This window comes from Periplaneta americana, chromosome 13 (genome assembly GCF_040183065.1).
Source record: "Periplaneta americana isolate PAMFEO1 chromosome 13, P.americana_PAMFEO1_priV1, whole genome shotgun sequence".
Taxonomy (NCBI): Eukaryota; Metazoa; Arthropoda; class Insecta; order Blattodea; family Blattidae; genus Periplaneta; species Periplaneta americana.
Window position 1 is genome coordinate 120531387 of NC_091129.1, and position 12055 is coordinate 120543441.

Here is a 12055-nt window from a genome sequence, read left to right on the forward strand (position 1 = left end):
ACATTTATATTTGTGAGCAACTGTTTTTTACAATCAACTGCAATAAAGGCAGACATCGAACATCTGTAACTGATGTTTCATTACGATCAGTAGGCTACTGTTCCTTTCAGCTGCCAACAGCATATAAACCCCGTTTTTATGTACTGATAAATAAAAATATAACAAAATGATATTGTACATTTAAGTAGCTATAGAATTTCTATTATTTCTGTAAAATAAATATTTCTTTGTTAATTAATACTAGTCCAAGATAGTTTTGCAAACACTGAACGGGAATTCATTTCATAAACACTCGTAATAGTACTTCTTTTTGTGTATATTCTGTACGAGATCACCCCTTCTTCCAGTCCACCCTTATACAGAGCGCAGCTAATATCTGCATTCCGCTCATGAGCTGTGAGCCGGCTCGGAGAGCGCAAACCTTGTGCAGGCCTGGTCTAGACGTTATCGCAATGTTGTGCAAGACGTGCCCTCTCTCTCTTGGATATAACTGTTGTTTCAGCACTTTGCGTACCGTACATAGAAAACATCCCGCCAGTTCCAAAGGCCACGCACCAGTCGCATACGCGTATTGCTGGCATTCGCGTCTAGACTCTCAGAGGAAACACCAGTCTGTTGGTTCCTTCAATACAGCACGCACCATGCCTATCCTTCTCTACAACATGGAAGATAGCCCACCTTGCCTTATGGTAAGGTTGTTGGCCAAAACCCTGGGAGTGAAGCTGGAAATTAAAAACTTCAACTATGAGAAGGGGGAGCACAAGGCACCAGAATTTGTGGAGGTAGGCCTAAGTATCTTAGTTTACTCTTTTTAATCCCTGAAAGAATTTTGTCTTATTCATTTGCATGTCTTGATATAAATATGTCATTAATTTTTTAATTACTAGGTAGCAAATGATAGATCTATATCCAATATTTGGTATTATAAATTATTTTTCGTACCTTATTTCACTAAGAGCCGATTTCACTAACCTTATTTAACTTTAATTGTTATTTAAAGCCTTTTTAATTGATCCTTAAAGGGACAATGCATTTCATCAACACAAATTGGGCTTTAAGATCTCATTAAACTACATTTAAGTTAATTGATCAATATTTGATCATTTAATTGTCGGTCTACTTTTGAGACAGCCTGTATACTAGTTGTCTCAAGAGTTATTTTCTACAAATATTTTACTCGTTTACTTTTAGACTGCTAGCCAACGGACGATTTGTTTCCTATATGCTGTTAGTATTATTCTGAAACATATTAAAAAACAAGTAACTGCACAATTGCGCTTATTCTTTGCAGCTTTTCATTAGAAATGTGCCACGACATAGCCGCAATTCGAACGATTCGACGTTTCTTTTGGGAAAAAGGCATGAGTACAAAATCAGCAAATGATAAAATATGTGAAGTGAAAGGTGAAGGGCTGGTCAGTAGTAGGTTGGCATCAAACTTGTTAAACAATTCAATGACGGAGTCTTAACCCTTGAAGATCCGTTCGCGAGAATGAGGCTAATATCTATTAAATTATCTATAATTTTTCCTTGGAGCGAACACATCCAGGAAGAGGCTTTTTATACGTAGGCCTATTACAAATCTTGTTTACGATGGTAAATTGGTCACAACGGATACAATGCAACAGTAAAGGTCCATTCACAATGAAAATTAAACATAACCGTAACATAAACACAGAAGTTTGCGCCCAGGCTACCAAATGGGATCATTCACAATGATTCACATAAGCATTGACATAAACATTACCGTAAGACGTTAACATGAAAGTTTGCAAACTCCAGATTTTTATGCTTATGCTTACGTGATTTTCAAACAGAACACAATCGTGGAGCGCTGAAGTATTCGACAGAATATGAGGAAATGGCGTCATTGTTATGTTTCCATGGTTACCAAGTATGTTTGCGGTTATGTTTATGTTCCCATCGTGAATGATGGTATGACTTCTTGATTTTACCGTAACGTTTATATTCTTAAGTTAACGCTTACGTTATGTTTAATTTTCATTGTGAATGAGCCTTAACTTCTCTTTTTTTTACAGATTAATCCCTTGCATACAGTTCCAACTATAAACGATAATGGATTCATTGTTAATGAGAGGTAAGTTTTCATTTTAAACTGAAGAATTACATTAGGATCACATACATCATTAATAGGTACTCTTTAATATTCCCACTACTCTGAAATACAGTATTTCATCTGGTAAATGAAGTTTGCCTTATTACGGCGGCAGAGTTACATCATATTCTCAAAACATAAGCAGAAAATTTATGAAAAAAATATTCAGGCAGTTATAATATTACAGAAGAAAGAAAGAAATATCTTTGAGTTCAGATATTAACTTTCCATGTATTTCTAAGTAATGAGTACGTACATACATACATAATCCTCATGAAATATGACTCGGATATCCCAGACAAACACTTCAGTTCAAATAACTTCGTTACAATTACATAATGCATCTTCAGACACAGCTGTCTTGCATGTAATTTACGATAGTGTTTACAACATTAAAATGAAACTTGTATTATTTCCTGAATTGAAATTCTAGTGGGTTGTCAAGTTTTCCATCACACTCCTCAATTATTTCTTTATTTCTTAATATTCAGCCTATTAGAACATCAGAAATACACTCTGATCCGTTTGGGTATGGATAATATTAATTTATTATTATAAAGCTATTATGATAGTACGAAAAATTTCTTGCTGGTTATAATATGATTAAAAATGGGAGTTTCCATATACGACAATCAACAATGCATAATCTGAAAGGACAAATGAAAATCGTAGATGATTAAAATGGCTACTACAAATCAACAGTGGGCACAATGTGTTATTTGGTATGCTGCATTTGAGAGTGTCAAAAGAGTTCAAAGGGAATTTGTATTTATTTTAGTTGGTTATTTAACGATGCTGTATCAACTACAATATTATTTAGCGTCGATGAGAATGGTGATAGCGAGATGGTATTTGGCGAGATGAGGCCAGGATTCGTCATAGATTACCTGGCATTCACCTTACGGTTGGGGAAAACCTCGTAAAACCCAACCAGGTAATCAGCCCAAGCAGGGCTCGAACCCGCGCCCGAGCGCAACTTAAGACCGGCAGGCAAGCTCCTTAACCGACTGAGTCACGCCGGTGGCTTCAAAGGGAATTTCGACTTGAGTATGGTGTGCGTAATGTATCTAAATAGGATTCCATAATGTTGTGGTATAGAACATTTGTAGAAACAGGTTAAAAAAACGTGCAGGAGATCGCAGACGAAACCCAGTACGAGAAGCAGCTATCTCTTGGCTTGGTCCCCAAATTCCCCAGATCTAACCCCTCCTGACTTCTTCGTGTATGGTTTTGTTAAAGACATTGTCTATTCACAGAAACCCAGAAACATTGATGATCTGAGAGTAAAAATTACTAAAGCTTTTCAACAAATTACTCCTCTTATGTTACAACGGACATGGGCTGAATTGCATCACAGTTATGAGGTGTGCAGGGTGAGCAATGGGGGTCATGTTGAGCTCTGAGAAATCTCCCATCTTTCAGTATTGTATGCACAAAGTTTCAACAAATAAAGTTCAGTAGTAAATGTTTTACAGTGTTTTTATTTTATCCGTACCCAAACTGATCACTCTGTATTTCGAATTAAATCTATGCTCATTAACTATATGCTCCCAAAAAGAAGATGCGCAAGTGCAGATACGACTTTGTTAATCATTTTATTTAAATCGAAATGTCTGTATTTTTCAGTCGCGCAATTCTGGGATATTTGGTGGACAAATACGCAAAGGATGATTCCCTGTACCCCAAGGATCCCGTAAAACGCACGATCATCAACCAGAGGCTCTACTTCGACATCGGCACGCTATACCAACCGTTCCTTGACTACTACGTAAGTACTAAATCAATTCACAACTATTCTCAAGTTTTAAGTTTTGCTGATAATCTCCGGTGAATGATTCTATGAAAGAACAAGGATATTACTAATGGACTCATGTCGAAACTTCCTCTGAAAATGAACACATTGCTAGATATTCACAGCAAGTAGACAAATACAAAGAAATTATCTGCCCATACTGTAGTAATATGCCGAAATTAAACTGCAATTAAGGATACTCGAAAAAGTGCGTAGTCACCACGGCGAGGAGATAGCTTTCACTTCACCTGAAGAAGACCTTGAATGTAAGACTTTATCTCGCACTCACTGAGAATCATATCTCAACTACTATCTAGGAACTCGCTGTTTTTTTTTTTTTTTCAATATAACATTCCAAATAGGTTTTCACACACTTAGAGCGTATTCCGAATCCCAGCGTTGAGCAATCTGATGGCATCACGGTGTTCCGAATTTCACCGATGGCGACACGGATGCTCCACCGGTGTCGCACCGGTGCCATCAGCTTGCAGAGGTGGTGGCAGTCTCCATCAGCCGCCAACAGTGAATCTGATAGGTTCTTGTACAGGGCGGGAATTAGCAGACGAATGACATCGTGCACTGTTGTGTCATGGCGGTGTGTTCTGCTGTATTGTTTGTAATGAGCACAATGTAAGAACAATATGTTAATGGCTTATGAGCGAACATGTCAACGGACCAGTTATTACTACCGGTTCAAGAAATAAATTGTTTATGCTCTCTTTTCTTTGAACGAGATGGCAGTACGGACATTTCGCAAAATTTTGCTAGCGTAGCACAGACAAGAACTTATACAGTCGCCATGACAGCCATCGATCATTCCCGTAATTTTGTTCCTATTTCGCTGCAGCGTGACGTCATTGTTGTCCACCGGTCCGGTGAGATTCGGAATACGCTGTTACAGTTAGCATAGCCAGGTATTTATTTTATAATGTGTGAACAAAAAGTATTGCACCCGCGCACTCGGTTTGTTCGTCGACGACAGCTCAGATCGATGGTGTCGGTGAGCGGTGTCGTGAAGTCCACAGTACAGTATAAGTTAAACCTACCTAAGAGAGTTACTGTCGTAAGTTATTACTAATATACACTTAAAAAGTAGAAGTGATTTACTAACACTTATCACGAAAAGAAATGTTGGAACTGCCTGCCTCCATTTACCATATATTTCTGGCATCCGCTTAATAAATTAACCATTACACAACATAGTTCCCTCTGAGAAGTATTGATTAACATATTCACACACGTGGAACCATGCTTCGCCCGAAAAAGAAATTAAAAAGACAACGTGTACAAGACAAATCGTCTACACCTGTGGAGTAACGGTTAGCGCGTCTGGTTGCGAAACCAGGTGGCCCAGGTTCGAATCCCGGTCGGGGCAAGTTACCTAGTTGAGGTTTTATGCGTGTTTTTTCCTCAACCCAATAAGAGCAAATGCTGAGTAACTATCGATGCTGGACCCCGGACCCTTTTCACCGGCATTATCACCTTCACTTCTTTCAGACGCTAAATAACCTGAGATGTTGATACAGCGTTGTAAAATAACCCACTAAAAAATTAAGAGAGAGAGAAAGTATAATTTCTTTGTCCAGGGAAAATACTCGTCTTTATTCGCTGATTAAACATATTACTCATATTTTGAAACATCTACTAAGCTAGCCAAAGTCTTTGGGCTAGGCCAGGAATAATTATTCGGAATACAATGTATAGCTATCTTTACTGATTTTCTCTTGTTTCTTCTTCGAGGCTTGAGACGACACGGTCATTAATGCTGGAACAGTTTTCTTGTCTGTATTCTAGGTAGAGTTTAGCTTTATCTCTTGATTTTAGGATAAACTCTAGAATAATTTCGAGGGAAAAATTGTTCCGGGGCCGGGTATCGAACCCGGGACCTTTGGTTAAACGTACCAACGCTCTCCCACTGAGCTACCCGGGAACTCTACCCGACACCGATCCAATTTTTCCCTCTATATCCACAGACCTCAAAGTGGGCTGACAACCGTCAAGCAACCAACATTTGAGTGCACACTAACTCTGTGTGACTTTTTAAATTGTGATTTTCTGTTACGTACAGTGACGTGTATTATGCAAATTAAGCTTTCAGGAATAACTCCCTGTAAAGTTAATTTGAATAATTTCGAGGGAAAAATTGTTCCGGGGCCGGGTATCGAACCCGGGACCTTTGGTTAAACGTACCAACGCTCTCCCACTGAGCTACCCGGGAACTCTACCCGACACCGATCCAATTTTCGGGTAGAGTTCCCGGGTAGCTCAGAGGGGGAGCGTTGGTACGTTTAACCAAAGGTCCCGGGTTCGATACCCGGCCCCGGAACAATTTTTTCCTTAAAATTATTCAAATTAACTTTACAGGGAGTTATTCCTGAAAGCTTAATTTGCAGGATAAACTCTATTTCCTAAAACCGTTTATAAATATTATAAATTCAATTGATATCCCTAATTTCTTTATAAAATTATAAATTCATGTTTCTACTCAAATCAAAAGTATCACAATTCAAAGCAATCTGACATTACTCCTTTAATATATAGCGAAATGACAAAATCGTTCTATTCCTACGATGATAAAAATGATTTTACTTGAAGTATCCATTACTGCAATAAAAGATGCTGCTTTCTTGGGTAACTGAAGAGGAAACGTATACAAAATTGATTGTAGAATTATTAAAATACGAACATAAAGTAATTATATTTAAATTTGCATTTTCATGCACAATAATAATTCTATAAAATTTCAAGCAATTCATGATTCCCACAGAATTTAACACTTGCATACAGTAATATATTATGTTTCTACCTCTCTTTTAATATGTGTGATTTGTTTGGCAAGTCATCTATAAAATCTTCCTTCCCTGTACTTAAAAAATATTAAATATGATTGCCAACAGTCGTAAGTAAGATGGCGTAATCAGAAGAAGACGTTTTAACAATGAATAAGAGTTCGTTATTCATTCATTCATTCGTAATTTTCTTCCCAAGGGGAAGCCTTTCATCACAAACCCAGCATTCTTCAATCTTCCCTATTTTCCACCTCCCTCTTAGTCTCCGCAAACATCCATATACTTTAATGTTGTCTATCATCCGACATCATCTTCTGCCCCGAATTTTTTTTCCTTTATCTCTCCCTGATCAGTTTCAGCATTATTCTTTCTTCACCACTCTTTCTAGCACAGCTTCATTTGTTATTCTGTTTGTCCATTTCACACGATCCATTCTTCTCCATATCCACATTTGAAATGCAAGAGTTCGTTATATGAACGAATTTTCTCTTCTGTTAGCGAACTGTGTGCCTGATAAATTACAATTTGATCATTGCCCTTTGCTGTGACAGTCTTGGTAACTTACCATGCTACAAACGTCTTTCGTTTTCAAATTAAATTATATTAATTCATTTTGTGTTATGTCACTGTTTTAGATTCCAATATTCGTATGCATTAATTACGAGTAATTGCTTCTGTAACCTGTATGTGATTTCGTATTTCAGTGTCAAGTTCTTGAAAACGGGACGCTTGGTCATCCCTCGAAGTTAGCCAGATTGGAAGAGGCCTTCCAGGTCCTGGACAAATATCTGAACGGACAGCAATGGGTTGCAGGCAATTCTCTGTCTATTGCAGACTACTCCATCGTGTCGTCAGTGGCATCCATTGAGGTAAGTCCTTACGTCGAATAGACCTACAGAGTGTCCCAATTATCTTGTGCACCAATTATAACTTTTCTGTTTGGATAGGTATTGGAATTTTTGTTTTTGAGAGTTATGTTAGACGAGGGGCTAACATGAGTGTAGAGATTTGGTGCATGTAACTACATTACGGTACAAGATACACGTGACGTCATCAATTTTTCAAATAGCACTACATACTTTAATCATGTTACATTGATTACACACATTAAGAAGAGTTCAAAAATGTATCACAATGTCACCTTCCCAATCAATAACAAAATGCAAAATGAATGCCATCAGAATGTGCCGACTGTTGTGGTGCCCCATTCATCTTGAGCATTAACTTACACAAAACGAAAAACGACTGACGTCCGTACACGTCGTATGTTGTGTGTTTGCTGCATTAACATGTAAACAAACCACAACAACTGTCGACGTCACAATCCACGTACAGTGGCCTGCACGTTCTCCGGCCCTGTCGCCACTCGATTTCTTTCTGTGGGGAACTGTAAAGGACAGTGTGTACCAGAATATTCTGACAACACCAGACGACATGCAGCAACGCATTCGACAGGCTTGTATGTCCATTCAGCCAGCAACATGCCGGGCAGTCATACGGTCTTTCGGGGAACGCCTTCGAATGTGCATTAATGTGAATGGTCAGCATTTGGAACATCTTCTGTGACTCTCAAAGCTTAACATTATCACATTGGAAGTACGTTTTTGTTTCGTTTTGTTGTTGCTATCGCGCCACGAATTATTATTATTATTATTATTATTATTATTATTATTATTATTATTATTATTATTATTATGTACGGATTTGTATTCAATTTCTTATATTCTTATTAATTTTTTTATGTTTGCATTTTGCCCTGATTTCATTAGCTTATTTCACATCTTGCAACACTTACAAATGTAGCTAATTTGTAATCTGATTTTTGTTTGTATTTTATTATCAATACACAGTTTATTATTTTTTTTATTTTTCTTTTGGACCTTATACTTTCTTTACCGCAAGAAGCCATTACCTTTCAAATTTCATTGGATATTACGAGTTTCTTTAACAAAATATAATTATATATTTTCTTTCAGTGCGTTGGCTTCGACGTCGGAAGGTATCCGAATGTCACAAAGTGGTACCAGAAAGCTCAGAAGACAATCCCTGGCTACGGCGAGATTGTCGGTCATGGCTGTGCTTTGCTTGCTCAGTTTTATAAGAAGTGTAAGAAGTAATTTTCACATAAAATTTTTGTACCTATATTGCACTAAATAAAACTATAATTTTGCAAAATGTAACAGTACATATTTTCTCTATATCGTTGGTTTACAAGCAAAACACAATAATTCAAAAATATAACTTCTGAGAAAAAGGCGTACGCTATATATTGTACATAACGTATGTGTATAAACTTACATTTGTAAAATAAAATACACATAAAGAGAAACAACTTGCTCAAAATAATATTTTGAGGATTCAGTTTTGTCAAGAACATTCAACGCTTTTTTCTCAGAAGTAATATTTTTGTGTTTTGCTTGTAAACCGACGATATGTTGTCGACATCAAAAGTATTACTTTGTGTAAATACATTTTAATTTTAACATTTCGACAAATGCTATACATATAATATTGTTATAAGTATATTATAATTTTCGTGACGCGTAAGTTACGCTCAAGAAGCGTAAAATTCGTAGGAAACATAAAATACTTGTAGAATTAGAAAACTTAAAACCAAAACAAATCTGGCTGTTGAGATGAGATGATACGTTCGACAAAAATTAAGAGTTTTTGAAAAAAAAAAAACATGCTTTTCGATGTTTTATATGATCTTATTGGAACAACTGCCATGTTCACGTCACAATTCAGTATCACGTAGGAATTTATGTTATCTTTTTTGGAGAAGTCATAATAAAGTATCTCCTTTCCTTTGATATTCATGCAGTGACTATTAGCTGGTGCCTCACATTTACACAGGCATAACACAGGTGTCCTATACTTCCACTTAAATTCACGAGTACTTACTTACAAATGGCTTTTAAGGAACCCGCAGGTTCACTGCCACCCTCACATAAGCCCGCCATCGGTCCCTATCCTGTGCAAGATTAATCCAGTCTCTACCATCATATCCCAGCTCTCTCAAATCCATTTTAATATTATCCTCCCATATACGTCTCGGCCTCCCCAAAGGTCTTTTTCCTTGCGGCCTTCCAACTGACACACTATATGCAACCTTTACCCTATATCATATTGAAATAAAACTCGTCATAAAAAGTTTCTAAATAATAATTTTTATAACCAAATGTTTCACGAAGTGCTTATAACATCTGTAATAACGTAATTATCCTTCAGGAGCATGGACATTAAATCATACACGCGTGGAGATGTACTAGTTTTACTCAAAATAAAAATTCTCTGGTGCATTTTTGGAGCGTATGGGATGGAAATAATGAAGGCAAAGATGTAAGTGGTAGCTTTACAGTCTATATAATAAACCATATACAGAGTGGTTCTGTGACTTTCTTAGAAACTTTTAGGGATGATGGAGGAGATCATTATAAACGACTTTCGTATACGAACTAATCTCAAGATCTGTACTAAAATCCTTATGCGGTTAAAACATGAAGGTGTGGGAGTAGAGGACAAGGAATGTTTTTATAACAAGGTGGACAGGCCTTTTCCTGCAGAGCGAACATCGGCGAATATCGAACTTCACCATACTCGACAAACTTGAACCGAACATACAGCCTGTAATGAACGACGCAAGTATCTAGCATAATTTAAGCGAGTCAGTAATTTATGGACGAGTTTCAAAGTCATAAAAAACACGGTACCTATTGAAATTCAGCAATAAATACTCAATTCCGAAAATGAAATTAGAAGTCCGATAAGGCTGCAATATGTCGTCGATATAACCTACAAAATATGTATGATACTGAGGTATTTGCATAGGATTTTTTTCCATTACTTCGAATTCCTCCAAAATTCTCATTTCTATTAGCTCAAATAGTGGCGAAGCTTCAGGGTAGGCAGGGTAAGCTGAGCTTTCCCAAACATTTTCGAAGAAGGGACAAGATCAATTTAGAATTTAGTTAATTAAAAACTGGAGCGTTTCCGCGTTTCTTTTACTTTTTAGCGACGTAAAACACGGCCTGGATCATTATTCCTTCAGCCCAGCTTACCCAAAAGTTTTGCCACGCTTCGCTACTGATTTATTTGCTCAATATCTCCCAGTAATGAACTCATAGTTTTTTGTTATCATTCATAACTAGAAAACTCAACATAATTACTAACAACATTGTTCCAAACTTTCGTCTCATTACATAGCACAGAATGAGCCGGGATTCGAAAAGGTGTGACTTTCCTCTTGGAGCACATCGTTAGAGAACAGGGTTGCCACACGTCCTGGATTTATCAGAATTGTTTTGGATTTTAATGGTCTGTCCTGTGTCCTGGATTGAGTTATATTTTTGTCCCGGAATGTAAAAAAAAAAAAATGGAAAAATAAATGTTTTTTCTTATTTCTATAAAATTATTTTTAAAATTCCTTATTAATGTTTTCAAGATGTTGTCCAACCTATGTTCAACGTTGTCGTCAACGTCATCTGGCGTCTCCTATGGGTTGTATTAAAATAAAAATGATAACGATATAGTATGTGTTCGGTATTAGTATCTTTATTTTTCCCCCCTTTGGAAGTTGAATATTGTATCATGCATTTTTTTTTTTTTGTATTATAGGTCAGGTTGTAATACGACATTATTTTTCCAGACTTTATAAAAAATTCAAAGGAAATTTCATAATCTAGGAAAAATGTAACAAACTTAAACATTTAAGCCATATATAAATAGTTGAAATACATGAAAAGAATAAAATCAGTTGTATTGCAAATTGAATTAATTTAGGAATAAAAATATGTATATGATTTTCACGTGTTAACTTCAACTTAACAAGTAAAAGTCATATACATATTTTTTTCCTAAGTGATACAGTGTTAAAAGTTGTGTAATCAAGAAGTATATTGAATTAATTCAAAATGTGTAGTCACGTTAGGATACACAGTATAATCACCATGATCACCCATAGAGACGCCGTATTATTCAATTGTCTCCCCCTCTCGCTCAGTATCTGTAATAGGATGACTGCGAAGTTTCTCAAGGCCAGACTAAGCTGTCATTCGCGCCCAGACGCTGAGAGAGAAAACAAGTGACTAGTGTTGCCCGGATACTAACACAACATGCCTATCCTCTTGTACAACATGATGGGAAGCCCGCCTTGCCATGGCGTAAGGCTGCTGGCTAATACACTCGGAGTCCAGCTGGAAATCAAAGAACTGAACTACGAAAAGGGGGAACACAAGACACCTGAATTCTTGGAGGTATGTCGAAAATGGATCCATTTCTCATCTTTTAAAAAACACTATTTTCTTGTTCCTCTTCTAATAGCATAGTATGATAGTTGTTTTTCTTCAATCATTTTCG

General features: G+C 36.8%; 1 protein-coding gene across 1 annotated transcript; it reads left to right on the forward strand.

The window, feature by feature from the left end:
• Window positions 1-517: 517 nt before the first annotated feature.
• LOC138712310 (glutathione S-transferase 1-1-like) lies at window positions 518-8877 on the forward strand. The gene is made up of 5 exons (XM_069843939.1): window positions 518-782; window positions 2040-2098; window positions 3743-3884; window positions 7402-7566; window positions 8674-8877. Exons 1-5 carry the CDS (start codon window positions 642-644, stop codon window positions 8812-8814), a joined length of 648 nt encoding a protein of 215 aa, XP_069700040.1. The 5' UTR covers window positions 518-641; the 3' UTR covers window positions 8815-8877.
• Window positions 8878-12055: the final 3178 nt, after the last annotated feature.